The sequence below is a fragment of the Neodiprion virginianus genome, chromosome 1 (genome assembly GCF_021901495.1).
Source record: "Neodiprion virginianus isolate iyNeoVirg1 chromosome 1, iyNeoVirg1.1, whole genome shotgun sequence".
Lineage (NCBI taxonomy): Eukaryota > Metazoa > Arthropoda > Insecta > Hymenoptera > Diprionidae > Neodiprion > Neodiprion virginianus.
Genome location: NC_060877.1, coordinates 32,230,280 through 32,251,025, shown reverse-complemented (window position 1 = coordinate 32,251,025; position 20,746 = coordinate 32,230,280). Strand labels below are relative to the sequence as shown.

The following is a 20,746-nucleotide window of genomic DNA, read 5'->3' as shown; positions in this document are numbered from 1 at the left end:
GAACCGACGGCTTACGTAACAGTTACGCTGAATTCGAAAATGACTATGAGAATGATATTTATGTAACGTATTTTATTAATTATAACAAAACAGAATTCTCTATGTACAATATTATAAATAAACGTATAACGGTAACGAGTGGAATGGTGTACAAAACAGGTGAAACTCGAACCCAGTATATGTTGCATGACGATTAGATCAGCGGTAGTCAGCGGTGGGTAAGAACTATTAACCCATACCTGCGTGTATATGATCATTATAGCACTTTTTACGGTATTTTTTATCTCCTCAAGAGCAGGATTTAGAACCATATTGTTTGACGGCGGAATATTTTAGAGATATTGAATAATTGGTACAGGGTATATCAATTGCTTAACCGTGCAAAACAGGTATCACGAAATGCATAACGTAGTCGCAATAACAGCCGTATTATAGTTTGATTAGCATAACGATTGACAAAGTCTTAAATGACTCGAATTTAAATTATTCAAGGTGCAACGACACCGACATAGTACTTTATACTTGCTACCGCTGCTGTAGTAATTAATTGCGTATTTTTTTCCGACATCTGCGAATGGTGAAATTTTACGGCCCCGTCACGCTGTAAAAATCGTGTCAGGCACGGACTTTAACGATTTGTTTAATATAACACAAGCTCTGATACATAACTACAATCATTTTTTATCCTCGATGTAATAATAATGCCGCTGGCTTGGGTCCCTTATATAGTTCACCGTCAAAGGTTTCACATCCTCCTCGTCTTTGTCATCTTCTCTATTCTGTTTCATCCTTTCCTTTTCAGTTGAACTGTCTTCGTACACTGTGCCCGGAGTTTCCTCAATGTTTGTATACTCTTTCCTTCTGTTGTCTGTTTCCTTTATTTCACCCAACTGCGGAGGCATTTTTAGAAGCAGTTGGCCCATGACGAAGCTCTGAAAAATAAAGCAGTTATTGCACCATACGTGTCGGTAGTTTTGACAATGTTTTTACATGGCAAATGGACTTAGTTATTTGTCAAGACATTCATGGTGAGAGCGATTGCAGAGTAACCAGGATAAATTTCAGATGTTTCTCATTTCTATTTAGAAACTATCAAAAATGATAATTACACTTTCAGTGAATGTTGTTGTCTGCAATCCATGAGGTAGAGGTAAATATTTTTCGGTAGACATGCTCGGTCAATCGGGTGACCTCACGACTGCTAAGATAACTTACATCGTCCCTTAGTGAACTATCGATATCGGCGTCCGACTCGGCATTTTGCGTTTTCACCTCATCAAATTTTTTGTATCCCTGATTCTTTTTTCTCTTCAGTTCTTCCATTTTGGCTCTCTTCAGGTGCAGCTCGTCCTCCAGTGCCGACGGCCCGACGGTCGGATCCTTGGGAATGATTGAGATGGATGTCCGTTTCTTTCCATCCTTGTCGAGCGTTACTTTCATCCGGTAAAAGTGTTCCGGTGTCTCTTCCATGGTTTCTGAAAACGTTTCGACGCTCTCATTCTTTCCCGGAGAATCATCTTCCGAGTTCGTTGAATCTGACAAGTTTTTTGTACGATCTGGCACACTCGTATAAGCCTTCTTCGACTTCAAATTGTCATTTTCGAAGTTATTTGCTTTGTCCGTATTCTTGTTCGTAAGGGTTCCAAAGGTGGCATCCCGATTGGGGAAAGACGTCTTCGTGATGATCTCTTCCTTTGACACTCGCGAGCGATGCTCAAAGGTTCTACTTGTTGGTTTCGGATCTTCTGTATCACGATCTTCGACAACGGTCGATGTAGGCCTTTCGGTTGTATGCGAGATTTTCTCGACCGTGTTACTTCTGGTCGGTGTACGAGTATCGACAGTGGGTCGTTTTCTTCGGCGGGACAAGACAGTCGTTGATGCTGTTGACTTCTGCGGAACTTCCTGACTCTGAGACAAGTTTGGAGCATCCTTGGAGTTGACACGTTTCCGTACGACAAATCTACCCGGTGTTCTGGGTAATAATTTTCCAGGTTTCTCAGTTGTGGTCGTGGTAGTGGATGTCCATCTGGCTCTTGGAAGAACCGTACTCGTAGTAATTTGGTGTTCCTGTGACCTGTAGAAAGGTGTCCGCCTAGCGGTATTGGCTCTACCTTTCAGTCTTGATGGTCTTCGTGTCGTTGTCGTCGTCGTCGTTGATGTCGATGTCGTTTGTGTTTTTGACATTGCAGGTGCTTCAGTGGCAGATTTTAAACTTGGTCTGAGGGTAGGCCGGTCCCTAACAGGCGTGGCTTTGTAACGAATGACTAATCTCGGTGCCGTTGTGATATTTTCAGGAATAATTTTCGAATTAGATACCCGTTTAGTGTTCTTCAAATCAGAGCGAACCGGTTCACTCGACACCATCTTTTCGGTTGTGAAAACTGGAGTATTAACTGTGGGTGCGGGTTTACCGGTGGTCGAAATATCAGTTTCGAAGGCAACCGTGGGCTCGACTGAGGATGCTTCATCAGCCTCCTTCAAAAACTTCAACACCGATTCTCTTATTTTCTTAGGCTTGGCGGTCGTTATAGGTGCACTATTAGAAAATGGCAATTTGAACTGATTGGAACTGTATTTACTGCTAAATTTAGCAACTGGGCGATTTTCTGATCCCACTTCCTCGTTGTCGTGTCCTTTGTTCCTCCGCAAATTCTTTTTGTAGTTTTTACTCGGTACTTCGTAGCGCTCCCATGGATACGTGAATTTTTCATTTTTTTTTGAAGAAGAAGCCTTCCTTTCTTCCTCGTCGAATTCATCGTCGTCGTGGATCGAACTGTAGCCTATCATTTTCCTCAACATATCGCGCTCTTTCCGCCTCTCTTCGGCCAATCTTTCCCGTTTCTCCCAAGGATATTCATATTTTTCTGAACTATGCGCCGAGTAATCTTCCTCCGCTGCATCCTCTTCGTCGTCCTCTTCGTCATGATACCTTCCGAACGTGAATTTACCGTTCTCGGAACTCTCGTCAGCTTGATCTTTCTCATCTTCATCGGAGTCATCGAAGAAAAATCGTTCGTCCTTTATATCCTGGAAAGAGGGATGGTAAAATGCTGGCTTATTGATGCGAGGTCCCAAATCGGAAAATTTCTCATCCTCAAAACTCTCGAACGGTGAACTCGGGCGACTGTTGTATCTGAAAAAAGTCATTTCGGAATCCTTTTGCGGTGAATTTTTCTCCTCACTTTCAGAATTATCAGCGCTTTCGTCCGAAGAGTCGGAATACTGTTTCGTATCACTGGAATATTTAGGACTCTCTTCATCAGATGACTCTTCTTCTTCGTAAGAATCATTTTTTGGCTCTACATCGTGGTCCTCGTCCTCCCCGTCAACTTGTTCCTCGTTAGATTTCTCATTTCGAGTATTCATCACCTCGCTTTCTGATCGTCCCGATTTTGGCTTAACGTTAAAGCCATCGCCGAATCCAGAACCATCTGTTTTAAAAAAACTATCAAAATTCCCATGCCCGAAAGTCCTCGTAGGTTTTGCGAAGTCCATGACACTCGGAGTCGTTTCTTCCTGAACATCTTCGTGAACATCATACTTTCTAACTATTTTCTCCGGTTCAACAGTAGCGTTTTCTTCCTCATAATTCTCCGGACTCTCGTCATTTTCTTCTATTCGTTCCGGTTCAAGATCTGTCGTGCCAGCCTCGTAGATCTCGTCAGAAGATTCGGCATTTCCAACTCGTGTTTTACTCTTTCTAGGCATTGTATGAACGCTCTCATGAATCTCACCTGGCTTTGCTACTTGTTCCGAGAGAGTTCCGATCATATCAGGATTTGTCAGCGCTTCGGTGCTCTTAGATTCCGGCAATTGTTCCGAGCTTGGTGTGGACGTGGTAGAAGCGACTGTTTGAGTCCTCTTTCTGACGATTTCCGTGTACCTTGGTTCTTTTCTCCTACCGTCGATCACTGCCGAGTTTCTTTGGGCGGTGGTGAACTCTCCGTGTCTTTCGGTGCTTGTTTCATCCTTTGAATTTCTGGATCTAGTCCTGACAACGTAAGCAGGTCTGTTCTTTCGAGTTACAGGCTCTTCTGTGGTAGTCGTCGTTGTAGCTGCACTGGCATCAAGATTGGTCTTCCGCTTTCGTTTAAGCCTTGGACTCGCTGTTGTCGCAAAAACAGCACTGGGATTTCCGTTTCGTTTGCCCCTTACTTTCACGATGTGTTTGCTGGCGTTCATCTCTGGGTCACCTGGACTACCGCGGCGATTATCCAGGCTCCGTTTGTGGACCGTGACGGTTCTGAAGTATCCGATAATCTTTTGGTCATCATCCTTCACCGGCCTCTCGGTTCTGACTCTAGTATTGTACGAAACCTTGTTAGTTCTATAGGGTCGAAGTTTCGGCTTATTGACGAGCTGAGGAGGCGGAAGTAGACCGACGATACTCTCGTCGGAGGGGCTTGCCGTTACACCCATCGGGGAAAAACCCTGCTCTCTTTTCCCGTTCGGTATTGGAACGCGATTCGACGTTTTCACTTTCTTTGGACTCGTTGCACTCGGAGTGTGGCCTGCGTTCGGTGACACAATCGTCGCCTCCATAGAGGTGGGCACGGTTGGCGTTCCAAGGAATTCGTACAAGCTTGCCATGTTTTTTATCGTCCCCATAACATCCTCGTAAACTTCCGTTTCATACGGTGTTACGGACTTGGTTTCGGCCGTCTGCATCGCGGTCGGCTCAAGTATCTGAGCCGGTCTACGGTTCCTATTTCTTCTCGGATCTCTCTGCGGTTTCTTATTCAATGATTCTATCAATTTAGCGTTATTAGTGTTGTTGCGTTTTCTGGTCCGCGGTTGAACGGAAGATTTCACGCTTATGGCTTTCGCTTGGTTTCGGTTCTTCACTCGCCTCCGGTCCCTGTCCATTCTTTTAATCGTTATGGTTTCCGGTTTTCTCGATTGTGCAGGGTGCTTTTCGTCTAGTTCCGGCAATTCTGCGATCCTGGCCGCAAACTTTACGGGGTCCAATTCGGTTGGTCGAGTCGGTTGAGTGATCTGCTTCTCGAAAAATAAAGGGCTGTCGAAAGGGTTTTGTCCAAAATATTTCGCTTTGTAGCAGTCTAATTTATCTCCCAGGCCTCTCAGGCGGGGTAGATTTTCTTTTGGGCCCCTATTCGGTACGGGTTCCTCCTCTTCGGGGAGAACTTCGTCCAGACTCGGATCGACTCCCTCGCACTCTACGTACCTATCTCTGGAGTCATAGAATTCCATTCCTCCAAACGTTTTTCTCGGAATCTCTTCGGGGTTTATGATGTACTGTAAGGGAGACAAACTCGACACTTTAGAATTTTTGTAAAAGGGATATTTCTGATGATCGATACTAGCAACAGTGGTTGTGGGATAATTCACGATCTCGTTAACGTCCTGAATTTCGTCCAGGTAGTCTAGATCCGGATCATCGATTTCAACCAGCTCTTCACGTCGGGCTTTTTCATCCTCATTTTCGTCTTCATCTTCGTACTCTGGTTCTTCCTCCCTCACCTTACCCTCTTTCACCGCATCGTGATCTTCGTCTTCGAATCTAGCTTCGATTTCTTCGTCGATAACATCGCTGGCTATTTTATGAGACGCGTTGAGCAGATCTTCATGATCGCTCCCATTTCGCGATCTATCGTTCCTCAGAAATCCGTCGCGCTCTTTACTTTCACTCAGAAAAAGCTCTTCCGCTAGCGTAAGGGAATCTTCCGTTACAGTCTGGCTATTTTCACGTACCAGATTCCTTTTCCGTCTCATTGTCGCCTTCCGCGCACCTTCGATATCACGGTGCTCCGTTGACCCTTTATCATTCTCGACAGTAAAATTGAATCGCTTACTTATCTCGTGCGCAATAACAAAATCGGCGATCTTCTCCTCACTCAATGCTGTTTCGTCAACGCTTCGCGGATGTCGCGAAGATCTGCGATTACGCGGAACGTAGAGAGGATCGGCATGATTGGCAGGCTTGTAATATCCAATTTGCTCGGCGTAATTATCTCTGCCATTTGGCGGAGGTGGCAGGAGTTTAGAGGCGGGAAATAATCTCTTTCTATCAACACCAGCTGGGGCACCGCTATGAAATGCCGGTGATTCTAAGCCTATAAACTGGACTAAGCCGTTGTGTTTTACATTGTTCTTGTTAGCGTTGAATTTTTTCCCATTACCTTCTTTCGCCGCTTCGCTTTCCTGCGTTATGGTCGAATAGCCTGCGACATTGGGATATAAATTCAGTGTGAAATCGGAATATACAGACGTGCTTACAGCCGGCGGCTTCATGATAGTGAAAACCTCCACGTTGGCACTCTCACTTTTTTTTCCATTGTACTTCCTATTTTGTTGGCTGGTTACAAAGTTCAACATTTTCGCATACTTCGAGTCTGGACTGTATACCCGGGCAGAAGTTCCCTTCCCGTTGTCAGACGCTGATGCCAATGGATTATTTCCAGTCAAATCTGCCCTACCGATCGCCTGATTGTGATGTTTCGTTGCCGAACTGCTGTGAGACGCAGTGGAGCTTGCGGCATCATAATTCTGGTGTCTTTCAGCCGCTTTCTTTGCTGACTCGAGATACATTTTTTCCCAAGCAGACGAATCCGTCGGCAGGCTATATTTCCTATAATCATATGGTTTCCGCGAGTTCGTAATCAACGAGTAAGTCGGTGTGCTGTATAAAGAAATATCATCGTAGTGCGATGGTGTCGTTTGTACCACGGACTTTACAGGAACGTTCATAGCACTGTATCCCCAAGTTGCAGGATCACCGAAATTAACGAAACTCAGATAATCTTCACCGCTCCGGGGGTTCGCGATTTGATCGTTCACGATACCGTATTCCTGGTTCGGAATCGCGTTTGGATTCACCGGCTGGTGGCCATTTTGGATTGGAACGGTATCCTGAATCGGCAGAACGACACCCGCGTTATCAGAATACAGAAGATACGGGCCGTGGCTGTTAAAGGCCGTCAACGTCGTCGACGGATCTGCGTTATAGGGAGTCGCCGATGTACTATAGTACTTCCAAAATACGTCACCGTAATTGGCCGTTGTCGGTGCCTCAGTGATAATTGGCTGCGGACTGTTAAGACTTTCGTAGGTAACCGTGGTGATGTCTCCCTGCAGGTTGTAAACACTCTCCTGCGGTCGTGAATTCGACGAGTCGTTATTTTCGTCAGCGCCGTATTCGCTTATCTGTTCGTTTGAATTCAGGTTCTGATTATTCTCGATCTCTCCTCGAAGCAGATCCTTCTCCGAGCCCTTTTCGGCCTCTTCGTTTTCCCTCCCGAGGTCGTCCTCCAATCTTTCGATCTCATTCTCCGCGACGATTTTCGGATTGACATCAGGCCTGCTCAGCTCATCCTCGGGGAACTTATTCTTCTTCTTTTTCTTCTTCTTCCTGGACGATTTTTTAGGTTTCGAATTTTCCTTCGGCGGAGGCTCGTCGCTGTAGTCGTCGTTGAATTCCTCAAACTCCTGAAGTTTCGGCTCGGGAGTCTCGCTTCTCAGATTTCCCTTCTTCGGTTTGCGCTTGCCGTCGGCTCCGGATCTCGCCTTGCTGTGTCGCTGGTCGTGGAGCTTTTTGGCGTACCCTTCGTGAAAGTCGGCGTCTCTGACATGCCCGGCATGGTCGTAGGCCGAGTCTTCGTAGCCTTCCTCGGTGTATATGGTGTTGGTCTTCTTATTGCTGACCACTTGTCGTAATCTGGGAGCGTTCTCCCTTTCCTCGGCGGTTTCGGCCTCCTCGATGGCTGCGCTTTGCGGCAAAACCTTCACCGTGTGGGTACCTCGCACCTGGGCCAGTGATTTAGTCGGCACAAAATCCAGGGGGATATTCTTCTTCGGATCAGGCTTGGCCCAGGCACCTGGAGCGACGTATTTCGGTCGCGTTGGCACTTCCGCAGGATCTTCGTGCTCCGAATAAGGGATGACGTGGTCCGGTGGGCCGGGAGGATCGTCCTCCGAATCCTCCAGGGCGACATCCTCGCTGCTCGATTCGGACGCACTAGGCTCGAGGTCAGGATGGACACTCGGTTCGTTGGAGTCGACTTTTCCCTCGGTCGTAAGGCTGCGGGCATCGCTGCTACTTGGCGAGCAATGATTTACACTTAGAACCGAAAGAAAAAACAAGCACCAAACTACTTTTTGAATCATTTTTACAGATGCGTTCACCACCACATTATTTCTGCCGAACTCATGGATATGCAACCACTGAATTTAGTCGGGTTTCACTTGTTCAAGGGGCACGATTTTGAGATAAGGTGGTCACATGCTACCACCAAGTTCAATCCTTTTCTGTTTAGTTGTTAGATTTGTAAATGTACGCAGTTCCGATTTAGTATACGGTCTTTAGGCACTGATACTTAATGTACTTTCTTTCCTATGCTGGACAGTTTCTTAGCATCGATGTTCAAGACGATTAAGTCACACTGCACAATCAATAATACGAAAAAAATTAGAATGCAATTAAAACTCGTTGATAATCTTCTACCACACGGTGCGTATAATCCGAATTACCAATACGCACATTTCACTGTCAAACCGTTTTAAGCTTTCCACCTTTACAAATGAGCCACCAGAATGTACTGCTCGCTGCGCGATCAATGCAGTCTAATTTATATTTTCCTAGGATTCGAAAGGGAGAAGCGAGACAAAAAACGCTAACGCTATCTCTACTTGCCGGAACGACATTGCGTTCCGCTAGTTCTGGATCAATTCGAACCTTCCGAAATTAATTTGCAATTGATGCTGACTGCGTTCCTTTATATCGACGCGAAAACTGCTTTCCCGAGAAAATTTTTTTCCACAGTTTCATTTTATTCCAGCGTAAATCAATTCACCTTTTTTGTTCACCAGACGTATAATTTTGAACGGAATCATCAATATTTTTGCTATCTGACAGACAAAAAATATTAAGCAAATTCGTGTTAAATTATTTACAGCAGAAAAAAGTGAGGAAGTTAAAATGCAACCACCAGTGTTGATGTTTGTCTGTAAAGAGATCAGGCGGTGTGCGTGCGGTTTGGAGTGAAAATAACGGAACACAAGACCTGATTCTTGAATCTTATACAGAATTATAACTGCGCGGTAGACAGAAGAAAGTCCCTCCGTCGGCGACAAGCGATTGTGAGCACGGTTGCGAGCGATACGCTTGGCAAATCGAGGCGGAAAGTAAGAAAATCATAAAATATGAAGCGGTTGAATAGAACCGATACATGCATGTAAAAACATCACTAGATTATACATACCTACAAATATTGTTGAATGATGTGTTAGTTATTTTCCCGGCCATGCGAATTGCGAATCTCTGTACATTACATTATCATTGCAGTCGCGGGAATCAATAATGCGTTGCAAAATGGGCAGTCAATTTGTCACGATTGTTTGACAACTTTTTTCTATCTCCGAGTCCTTCGGAGTGTCGCAAAAATTTATCGACTCTACTTTTAATGAAATATTGCACCGTATTGCAATCGTGCTTGCCATGAAATTTTCTAGAAGCATGATCGAAGTTTGATTTCGTTCAAGAAATGTATGAACAGCGATTTTATCAGTAATGTTGCCTGCAGAGAAAGTTCTCGGGCAAACTTTCAGTGTTAATTTTACACATTGTAACAGAGTAAACCTTACCGATGGAAATAAGCATGGATAATCTGGTCGAAGTTTTATGTGGAGTCTGCCGACAGTAGTCCTCGAGAGTTGTTTTTATCGGTCGAAATGAAACTATCACATTGTTCATTGGCCCATTTCACATACAAGGTTTTTTTGCCAAATACACTTTCGCATTTCTACGTATCTTCGAGTTTGAAGGATTGAAATTTTTCTCTTCTAATCGTAACATTGATTTAAAACTACAAAACAATGTTGTTTTATTTGTATATATACATATATATACCTATATATATATATATATATATATATATATATATATATATATATATATATATATATACTAATATAAAGTACAAATTTGAGATAACTTAAGAATAAATCATAAATAACAAAGAGGGTAAAAATAAAAGTAAAAAATGAGGTGCGTAGAGGTGGAAGGATATAAATATATCGAGGAAAACGACGTGAGAAATGAATACGTGCCGATGTTCAAGAGTCGGAAGAGACGAGGGTAGATTTTAGACAGTTAATTCTCTTCCCCATCATTTCGTCTGCCAACGGACAGAGCAAAGTATAATCATAGGATGGGAGGGCTTTGAAATCGTATGAAAACATGCGTATGACCTAGTGGCGAATAAATATATATCTTATGAAAAATTTCAGGTACGTTTAAAAGCAGTATCGGCTTTCTAAGCCGAAACTATCGGCTTCCAAGCGTTGGAACTTTGCACTGGCGCTGGCTGCGTGGCCATTTGCGGTTGAACAGATTGAAGCATCGAGGCTTCCGGCTTGAAGAAATCTATTATCGGATGATAGTTGTAATTTACTCGGCGCGGGGGGTCCTCGTATTCCTCGGTGTAGGACACGCTCTGGACCCTGGTAGTGGCGTCTACGGTTTGGTCGAATTGTTGATTGTACCTAGAAAAAACGAGCGATTGTTGAAGGATCGTAAAATAAGGATAGAGGCAATTTTTTTCTCTCTGCCTACTCCACTTGTTTCTCTTTTCAATTATCACTGCGGTTTTCGAATAGATCAGGAACTGCTCGTTGCGTAAGATCTATCCGTGAAATTGTATCCTGTGTATCGATAGTGATATTCTCGCACTAAAATTCACACCTGATCATCAATTTATTGTGATTTCCATCGCGGTAATACTTCCAAGTTTAGATAACAGTTTTGTACTATTGAATTAAAATCGAAATCTCGAGTAATAGGAATATAATATAAACGACGTTGAGATATGTGTGTAGCCGAGTTTCTAAATGCCGACAGTTCTCGGTCCGATTTCATGAGATATTAAATATTTCAAACGACTTGAACGATCAGTTTACGGTCTACGTTCAATTTCTTTCCGTGAAACTTTGAGCATACCAAGATGTAAATTTCTTCATTAATGATCGCCAATAACGTGGAACCGATAAAGGCAACAGGCTAAAACAAAGTCAAGCTATTTCATAATTAATTTTTAAACGTATCAACCAATCAATCCAGCGTCCATAAAAATACCCGCCTATCCGTAAATCGCACCAACAACCGTACAATACCTCGCAACGTAACGACCAAGCAACAAAAAAAAAAAAGAACCAATTAATTGTTACGGAGAATAGAGCAATCACCGTTTTCCAGTCGTGTCCGCTTCCTGGTTGCCCGGATAGTCGAGCTGGGTATTAGACTCCCTTCTGAAGGGCCTGTTGGGCCTCGACCTGTGCTTCGATGCGGGGCCCGTGTATCCAGGGGCCCTGGTATTGGGCGCGTGCTGCTGGGGCAGATTGTCAAAGGGCCTCGAAGCCCCGGAGGGCTTCTTCGCCCTGGTCCTCAGGGTGGGAGTGAGGACGGGTCGACCAGGCGGCGTGGTATTGGGGTTTGGCTTCTTCTCGAAGAAGTTGTAGTTGGCGCTGGAAGCCGCGTCGTCGACGTACGAAGGGTTCGAGCCACCGCTGACGTAGCTGGATTCGAAATTGGCGCTGGGACTTTTCTTCGAGATGAAATTGGACCCGGGGTTGCTAAAGTCGCGATATTTGTCGGCCTGGTCCTCGGCCGCGAAATCGGCCCCGGGAAAATTTTCGTTCAGTTTTGAGGGGGGGTTTTTTCGGTGAGGAGGATACAGGTCCGAATAACCAAGAACGTGGCAGCTGCAACAGGTCGGGACCTTGAAGATGTCCATGTGCAGACCGAGGTTCGTGTCCCAGGTAAGCAGACGGTGGTAGGTGAACACTTGCGTGCACGATGATTTGTAGTTGTCCGACACGAAGGAGCAGCTGCTTTTCGGTTTCCTGCGCAAAGCAAAAGTGTGATTAAAAATAGCAAGCGCAAACGCAGGGTCGCCAAGCCGTGTTAAAATCATACAAAATGGGTATTAGGCGTGAACGTGGAAAATGGAGAAACAATAATATTCATCATCTGTAAGATAGAACCGTGTCGGCTTTCCTAGTCCCTGAGAACACAAACGAACACGTATTGAACGCGTAGAGCGAAACACGGAACCCGGTAATTATAAACTTACGCTAGGCAATATCATCGACTCGCGCGTAAGGCTGTTTAGAAAATGATTTATGAGTAACAAAACCCGTAAATACGATCGGTCGCTTTTACTTTTGCAGCCTATATTATATATCTATCTGTACACAGTACGCACGTACCAACGTTACAATTTATATTCGTGAAACAATTATCCACGCTTTGCAACGCGTGTGCTGCGATCTGACGCAGGCAGGTTAACTTTTTGCAGAGCTTGTCGGGTAGTAAAAAGACCGATCAATAGGAATGAAACGTCGAACCAATCACGAGTCGTATTTACTCTCAGACTTTATCCGAAGCCGTCATCCCTGTCGGGGGGCAGGCAATTCCGTTTCTTATTCCCATTCCTCATTCCTCATTTCTTTTCTTGTGCAAGTACCTAATGGGTTTTCCTTCGTTGAACGATCGTGTTTAGTTTTTTACGTTATTACAATACGACCCGGGTACGTTGTTATGGGGAATTGAGTAACGATAACGTCGCAAAGAAATAAATTGCGTGAACTTTTTATCGTCGAATTTATCTCACAGTGTTAAACACGCCGATCGGTGGGTCGAGCGAATCGATGATCAGAAGCCACAGGAGTCATCGAATCACTGCAGTTGGTATAATATGACCACCGCACAAATATGCGTCAATTTTAACTCACGTGCATTTCTCCAGCCTCAGCGTCTGCGTGTGTTCACCGGTGTTTATGATGTATTTCCAGTCACCGGATGCTGCTCTTGCGAGTTGCGGGCGTGCGTATCTGATCTGTGACGGACAGGTGAATCCCTCCTCGACGCTCTCTGCGTAGGGGGAATTATTGTCGGATCTACTGACACGGATCGAGGAGAGTTAGTGAGTGAACGATTTTTCGGTACAATCGTGTTTCAATATTAATTTCTACTTATTTCTATTTCTTCTATCTACGTGCTACAGGCAATGAATTACGCCCGAAGTTGGACAACTTGCGTGCGTGTAATTGGAAAAATATGGAGTTTAGAAACTCGATGAAAGTCGTCAAATTTTTAGTCTACACGCCGCGGTGAGAAAAGTTTTAAAGACACCTGAAAGCTGACTTGCCGCGAAAATACCCGCCGCCAAGTGAGTTTCTTCTAAGTCGCGTTCCCGATCCTATTTCAAGCTTTCACCTGTCGAAGTACCAATTTCCAATTATATACGTCCGCCGTAATTTATGCCTACTAAAATTTAACGGACAACGCGTCACTGCGGAGATTGTTTGTGAATAATTTTCATCGAATCTTTCGCAAGAAGAATTTCTCCGTTCGTGACAGGGTGATACTGCTTTATATCTGGTTAAACTGAGGTTGCATTATCGACTACCTCTTGCAGTCCTGCACTACTGTTTAGCACGGAAAGAGAAGTTTTCATTTAAAATTACGTAATTTAGATCCAATTCAGAAATTCATTCTGTGATGTTAAATGATTCGCACGTTCTGTCAACTGATTCACAGCTGCTGGACTAGCGGTCGAGACGGTTGCCCAAGAGAAATAATGACGCTAATTGTATTTAAAACAGCACGGTAGTTTTTCTTTTCCCGCCGAAAATTCATCTGTTTGCAGGTAATCATTGATAACGAAACTGTTGCTGCTCAATGAAGGATAGATAATTACTTAGCCAATTTTAGATCGGGTTTACTCAATAAACGCACCTCTTGATCTCGTTGCTCTCGAATCTGTTTTCGAATTTATTCTCCAACGGCAACGCGACCGGAAGTCTGTCATCGTAAAATTCCGTGGTGCTCTGAGATTTGTAGTCAGCCAGTAACGCAGATATCATTTCCCTGTTGCTTCTGATGCTTCTCAATATCGCTTCGCTGAAATGGAGAATATTATTTTACCTTCACCTACGTGAAAACTTTCAATCTCCAGCAATAATTAACTAACAAATTACTAACTGAGGGTAGTCCGCAGCTTCAAGGCAAACAGTCGACGTGAAAAAAGTGCATTCTTGCTCGGTGGGACTTCTTTTTACGTCCGTTGGTCGTCTTCCTGGTCTCGGAAGAGTCGGTCGCGGTCCGTCTGAAAACCGAAAGTTATCTTATCATTGATTCAAATAATTCAAAATGGTTAATTGTGAACAGTCGATGATTTTCACCTGGATGCACATTTCTTCGGTTCATCGTCGACGGGCGTCGAGGCTTCGAGTAATACTGAGGACGTCGTCTTTTTCCGACAGGTACGTAGTACCTCAGTTCCTGCGCCTTTAAGCAGAAAAAAAGAAAGAGTGTTTATATTTGTCTTTCATCAAACTGAAATCGAAGTTAATCGACAGCCTTGAAGAGGCCGGAATGAATCATTTGGGGAAAGCATCTTGAGGATTATTTTCAATCTTCGCGGATTATACCATGAGAGGACTGAGTGAGGAGAGGAGTGTATATAATGAAAAAATTATCCAAGCGCGATAAACCATCGTGTCATTGTTCATCGCACAGCCCGATGGATGCACTGCAAAGGCTCGAAAGTGGCACGAAGACGTTGTTCTCACGAAGGAATCTTCTTGCCGTTTGAGAAACGCGATGGATAACGGAATATCGTTTTGTACTTATGGTAAACGGCGTTAACAGACCGCCGATCTTTAGATGAAAACGTAAAGAAAAAAAGAAAATAAAAAGTTTCAGAGAAAACGGCAGACCAAAATGACGAGGCTAAATACAATTGGGAAACTTTCTACTGGCGTAGAAGAAATTCATGCGTATAGGTATTGTTACAACCGAAGAAGGTGTAGCGAATTATAAGTAACAGCTGAAAATTGTTATCACCTCTGGCAAATCCTCGGGAATATCGTCAGCGATGATTTTAGCGATGTCCATGCTGATCGGCAGCATTAAATCCCTCGTCACGTTCTTCTTATCGTTACCGCCAAACAGCGCTTCGACCTTATCGAACGGCAGCGTTGTGTCATTGTGCGACATTCTTGTCGTAACCAAAACAGCCATTGCTCGTTTCTGCGGTGGTGACATGCTCCGTATTATGGGCAACACTTGGCTCAGCTGAGCCTGTTTTTCCGGCACTTTGACAGCCTGTTAAGAATTTTTTTTTTTTTTCCTGTTTTTGAATAACATAGATGGACAGAGATATGTGATTTCGCTTGAGGGTTTGCTAAACATGCTGGCTGAACTAACCACGGAAATTGACTTACGCTGAGAACCGCATTCCTGATCTCCAGTTCCTTCTTCTCGAAAAATCCACCCTCGACGTTCAACGACGTCGATATCTTATCGTCGGCCAAATCTCCTCCGTCTTCAAATCCCACGTCGTCCAGGTCATCCTCTTCTTCGGCTCTCGTTGTGGCTACCGTACCCAGGAGAGCTAACTAGGCGTTAGGAAAAAAAATTTACGAGTTTTATGATACAAAGTAGTCCAACGCATTAAAATTGTTATCCTAAATCTACTGATCCATGACTTTGGAAGTATTATAACGTAGCTTGGTACAGACATGGTGAAAAACCTGATATCATCTATTCTCTGGACGGTGTACGGTGAAAAGAAACGTATGCTTCTTTATTCCTGTGCGTACCTTTGTAGTGTCAGTGTCTGGTACCAGCGTGTGTTTGACGTAAGAGACGGTAAAGACGTGTGAAACAGTCGTAAAACGGAAACGGCGGTAATTCAAGTAGGTACCCGGTTCATGTGACACAGCATGGCAGGCATGTATTATTCGCGAAGAGTATCTAGGATGTAGTCAACGGTGACCTACTAACCGCAGAAAAAGCAGTGTCTGTGGTCCGATTGATCGGCGGATAGTATGTGTAGAAATGTTTTTTTATCGGCTCTAGCGAGTGTGTAATACCGAAAGGTGAAAATAAAATAGAGAATAATTAATAACCCGGCAGGTGTTAGAGTCACTGTAAGAAATTAGCATATCATTAACGTAAAACTTGTCGCGTAGACTTTACAACGTTGGAAATAATCCATGCCATTCTATGAAATTCGATAATCATTTTAAAATCATACGAAACAACCCACACCCGGTCGTCCTTCGAATTTAAAGAATGAAAAAAGGCCGTTGGACGTTTCATTGAAGACGGACCACGTGGAGTGTCCGAAGAGTTTTGCGCGTGATGTGTTGAAGCACTGGTTTGACGAGTCGCGCAATTTTGAATGCCTTTGAAGTATGATAGCCTATGTATCTTATTCAAGGATCGTACGGGTACATGCATGATCGACGTGTCTTACCACCAGGAAACACTCGCTTCTTCTCGGTATCCTCATTATCGCACACTGTTATCTCAATCCAGAAGTAAGAATAACGAGTGCTTCATGAATCACACCTCACACTTATTTCCACAGCACGATTCTAGTCGAACACGAAATTAACAATTCGGATTCACTTCACAGATCCTCAAGTCGTGACGCTTGTCTGCATCTTACGATCTTCCCGTCGGTCCTTCCAGACTCTCGTGACCGTGAGGAATGGGTAAAACGCGCCGGCAGCCGAGTCCTCAGCTTGTTTTTGTGGGTCAAAAGAGACTCGCGTTCACCTCGTCGCTCGAGAGCCTTCTCTCGAGGCAATGATGGCGCGCGCATGAAAAAACCACTTTACGTCCATTGCAGAGGACTCAAAATCGGCGAATAAAATCTCGTATTCTCTCCCGTCGCCGTTCGCAGCTTCGATCTTTCCGGAGAGACGATATCAGGCAAGCAGCATCGTCGCAATTGCTAATCACTGCCGGTATCTGAAACTCCGCACACGGGTTACCGAGGCTGCAACCGTGACCGAGAAAACGCTCAGCGTTCGCCGCCCTAGCGGGAAGTCGGCCACGCGTTGCCACTTACTCGTTTGTACCCGGGTACCGTTTTCCGTACTCCTCGGACGATACGTCTTCGATCGCGATCTTCCTGAACGGGTCTTGATTGCGAATTGCACTCCTGGTACGGTTTCGTCCTCGGCCAAAAACTGGTTCCCGCAGGATCCGGTCTTCTCGACGCCGAAATTACCCACGTCTTGCACGATGAGTCCAGCATTTTTTCGACGATCGAATTTCGGGCGAAAGTCAAAAATCTTTTACGAATCATCAATTATAAGTAAGAAAACCGGGGCACGTGAATTGATAGGGTGTCGGTTGAACGTCAAAGTCGTTAGGAGGCTTCTTAGAGAGGCCTCGGGAAACCGATACCGAGTTGATTTTAGGACTTCCGATCGAATTGACTGCGCACCTGGTATCGCACACCTGGAATTTATTTTCATCATAGAAAGCAGCGATCAATTTAAAAGCTTAATGCGTTGGACCGATCGGATCAACTGGAGAACGTCGTCCTCGTCGAACATGACTCACGTCATCCTCTGATCGCCCGAAGCAGCTTCGAGGTTCAGGGTCGAAAAAGGGTGAAAGCGATCGGTCTGCCCTTCAAGAGATTCAAGGTCATTTCATTGCCAGATGTGGAGGTGGAAGGAAAGTTGCAGTGGGTCAAGGCCAAGGTCGCGATGCAACGCAGATTGAGCTTGAATAATTAATTTTCTCTGATTTCGATTCCGTCTCTCGGCTAACTCATTTGCAATGCATCTTCGAGTATAAATCCTGAAAAACATAACGTGCATGCAAATAGTGTAATTAGCTTCACTTATAATCACTCGATCAGAATCAACAGCAAGATAAAATTTCTTGACTTGTCCCGGTGTTCGCTTGTCTTTATCGAACGAAAAGAAAACCTGTTAAAAAAAATGAGCGATACGTGAGCCCAGATTTTCATTCGTCACAGTCTGTGTCTGAGTTTATGGTGCTCATCGATTTACCTTCCAAGTTGCGGTCGACGCGGTTCGGAGAGAGCAGTACAAGTTCGATACGTGATAAAAGAAGATTTTTTCTATCATCCCGGATATCCTATCCTATTCCTGATCGAGAAAGCGGAAAAGCGCCGATCGTTCTTTTTGTGCGTTTGATATCGAAGGTTGTTCTTGATATCTGGAACGATTTTATAGCCGATCTCGATGCGGGATACCAGATTACATCGGCTTGATGCACGCAAATAAGTTAAACTTCTCTTCGGAAAGTGGCACACTGCAATAGAAACTTCTCGTACTCGAGGCGAATCTGATTTTACACATCACAATGCTCGAAACGCTGGTATCCGGTGTATTATTTGCTAAATATTGCGAACTTGCCGACTGCTGTGACACGATTTTCAGATTCAGATATCTTTATTTTTTTATTTATTTTTTTTTATAAAAACCATCGCATCACCCTGGTCTTCTGATCGAAAACGATTTATGTCCAATAATTAAAAACGCACTGCAGGCTCGTAAAATCAATTCAACGGTATAAATCTAATAATTACAGGTGATAAAGTTGCGTTACGAGAAGATTCCTCTGCAATGTCCCACTTGAGTTAAAATACTTTCATTCCAGATGTAAACACGAACCAAGGTGATGGTCACCACGAGAAGATACAAGGAATGTACGGTTGCTTCGCGAAGAGGTTTGTTACCGGCGTTCAAACCGCTCCAGGCAAATTTTTTACCGATATTTCGAACAGGTTTTCACTTCGTTTGTTGATTTACCAACTAGAGAGAGAGAGAAAAAAAAAAAAAAAAAAAAAAATAGAGAAAAATCCACATAAATTTGTTTACCCCGAAGAATCGATCGTCGTATAAATACGTGCGAGTAATATTCGGAGGGAATAGTCAGGTACTGTCGCATCGTCGACTGACCCAGTTCCAATCAGGGCCTCCCAGCATCCAGCTGGACCGGACCGGTATACACGCGACCATGCAGACGAGGCCGGTGAGAACCGGTGAATGTGTTATTCGAGCGACTGTAGGCGAGATAAGTTAGACACGCGCTAGCGTTGAAATAATCTCCGAGGGGAAAGTCTTTCACTTTGACCTAGTGCGTCGTAGTAAAAAAAAAATAAAAAAAATATACATTTTCTAGGAAAACCCCAAGATCTCGGAGTCGGTGGTTATATGCTTCGGAATTACGAAGTGAATTTATTCGTACACCTCGTCGTTTCGCACGATCATGAAATTTCTCAACAATTAAGGTACACAAGGCAAGTGACGGTAAATTCTTTGGCGTCGGTCTTTCCGTGTTCTTTGAATTCAGTGCATGCCAGGCAACGAGCAATTTCATATGTCGTCCGATGTGTCGATAATAGATAATTTAGTTATAATCAGATATTCGCTCGTATTTCGTTGTTCTTGCCATTTTCGTTTGACACTCTGACAATTATAATCACAGGTTTACGGTATTAGAAATTGGGTAGTATATTATGCGTGGCATCCGCGAGCTATCGCTGTACCGTTATCATCGTGTAGACAAATTTATTCTGCTAATATTTCGTACCAAATTTTTCTTAACGGTTTCTTGTTTCTAATTAAAAACCAGGTGGCAGAATTGACTTGCGAATAATTTGATCACCTTTGACAATTTATTTGAAGTAATTGGTCGGTTAAGGTAATTATCTGTTATCACTGTAGCCAACCAACACGGGACAAAACACCTACTTGGGTGTAAATTCGCGCTCCCAACTCATGGATAATACTGAATTCCCATAAAAGAGAAGTTGAGGGTTTTTCCCGTGAGGGATATCTTGACGTTGTTCAATGAAATCACTGTCAGCTTCTTTCGTTTCGTCTCTATTCCAACTTATCTTTAGATTATAGAAGAAGAAAAAAAGTTAGAAGAACTTGGCACGTCAATATTAATCCCAACTCTCGTAATTCTGTACATGCATAAAGCGGGTTGTATCAACATCAATGAATGTATATACAAACAAATTCCACATCACAAATTCGCGAAATTATACTCCGCAAGTCCCAATCCGAAACGATCAAGATCAAGGAATAGTCCAACTATTGTCGCGGTTTTTTTTTATAAGCTCTATTCTGTCGTCTACCCTTTTTTCACAAGACACAAAGTAATTTGCGATGCGTCAGAACGGCGCGAAGTGCGTCTATTACAAATAATGTACAGATAACGTCCCGTTGAGAATATAAGGTCCATTGTGCATGGCGGAGACGTCGTTGTGTATGTGCGTGCTTTCGCATCGACCGTATATCGAATTCCACACGCGCAATATCGGCGTGTATAATGCGTGCGGAATTTCCGACGGCGCATAACACGCGGTTTGATGCAAAAACATGCAAAGTCCACAAGTGCCCCCCCATTGAATCCGGAACCGTTGATATACGGCCTCCTCGTTTTCCTCGGCTTCTCTAGCATTATCGCCATTACTGCATCAACTGTAGTTCCGATGATATGCCTTAAGCCGCGGATAAATCGCAACGAATTACTTTCGACTGGAGTAATAAATTAGCATAAAACCGCAATTTGGTAACGAAAAATATGGCTCGCACGATTCTAATACATCGCCCCGAGGGGCCTTGGACGGAAATGGATTGCACGCTCGTTACTTCGTGCAAAACAAAAAATTCAACCTGTTGAACGGAATCGCTACCGGTATTATACACGTGTACGTACGGACATAATTCAATCGCGATGCCGTACGATTATTTACAGAAATATGGATCATTTTAGATCGTGAATCACTTTTAATGATCGATGGTATTTATTTATACGTTTTTACGACCTCGTGTTTCACGGTGAAAATCAGCGGGTACGAATTTCTCTTTACGTTAAACGAAAGTGTCTTGCAGCGAGTTTCCGACGCTGTGCCGTTATTTGACTCGCTCGTTGGTT

At 43.9% G+C, this 20,746-nt stretch overlaps 2 protein-coding genes across 2 annotated transcripts; both read right to left on the bottom strand.

The window, feature by feature from the left end:
* Positions 1-52: 52 nt before the first annotated feature.
* LOC124310283 (uncharacterized) lies at positions 53-8,127 on the bottom strand. Its single transcript, XM_046774094.1, has 2 exons — positions 2,801-8,127; positions 53-861 (listed from the first exon to the last, which is right to left on the bottom strand). The coding sequence occupies exons 1-2, from the start codon at positions 8,125-8,127 to the stop codon at positions 675-677; spliced, it is 5,514 nt and encodes a 1,837-aa protein (XP_046630050.1). The 3' UTR covers positions 53-674.
* A 1,793-nt stretch (positions 8,128-9,920) lies between these two features.
* LOC124307630 (uncharacterized) lies at positions 9,921-17,251 on the bottom strand. Its single transcript, XM_046769538.1, has 9 exons — positions 16,284-17,251; positions 15,247-15,420; positions 14,867-15,127; positions 14,203-14,308; positions 14,003-14,126; positions 13,757-13,921; positions 12,751-12,915; positions 11,203-11,859; positions 9,921-10,503 (listed from the first exon to the last, which is right to left on the bottom strand). Exons 1-9 carry the CDS (start codon positions 16,317-16,319, stop codon positions 10,275-10,277), a joined length of 1,917 nt encoding a protein of 638 aa, XP_046625494.1. The 5' UTR covers positions 16,320-17,251; the 3' UTR covers positions 9,921-10,274.
* Between the last annotated feature and the right edge of the window lie 3,495 nt (positions 17,252-20,746).

Excerpts from the sequence above, each read along its gene's own strand:
- LOC124307630 (XM_046769538.1), bottom strand. The coding sequence starts at position 16,319 with ATGAGGATACCGAGAAGAAGCGAGTGTTTCCTGGTG. Across the intron at positions 14,309-14,866 it reads TTCCCGAGGATTTGCCAGAG|GCGCAGGAACTGAGGTACTA; the intron begins GTGATAACAATT and ends TTCTGCTTAAAG. Across the intron at positions 13,922-14,002 it reads GAAGCTGCGGACTACCCTCA|CGAAGCGATATTGAGAAGCA; the intron begins GTTAGTAATTTG and ends TCTCCATTTCAG.
- LOC124310283 (XM_046774094.1), bottom strand. The coding sequence starts at position 8,127 with ATGATTCAAAAAGTAGTTTGGTGCTTGTTTTTTCTTTCGGTTCTAAGT. Across the intron at positions 862-2,800 it reads AGGCGGAAAGAGCGCGATAT|AAGGAAAGAGTATACAAACA; the intron begins GTTGAGGAAAAT and ends AACAGACAACAG.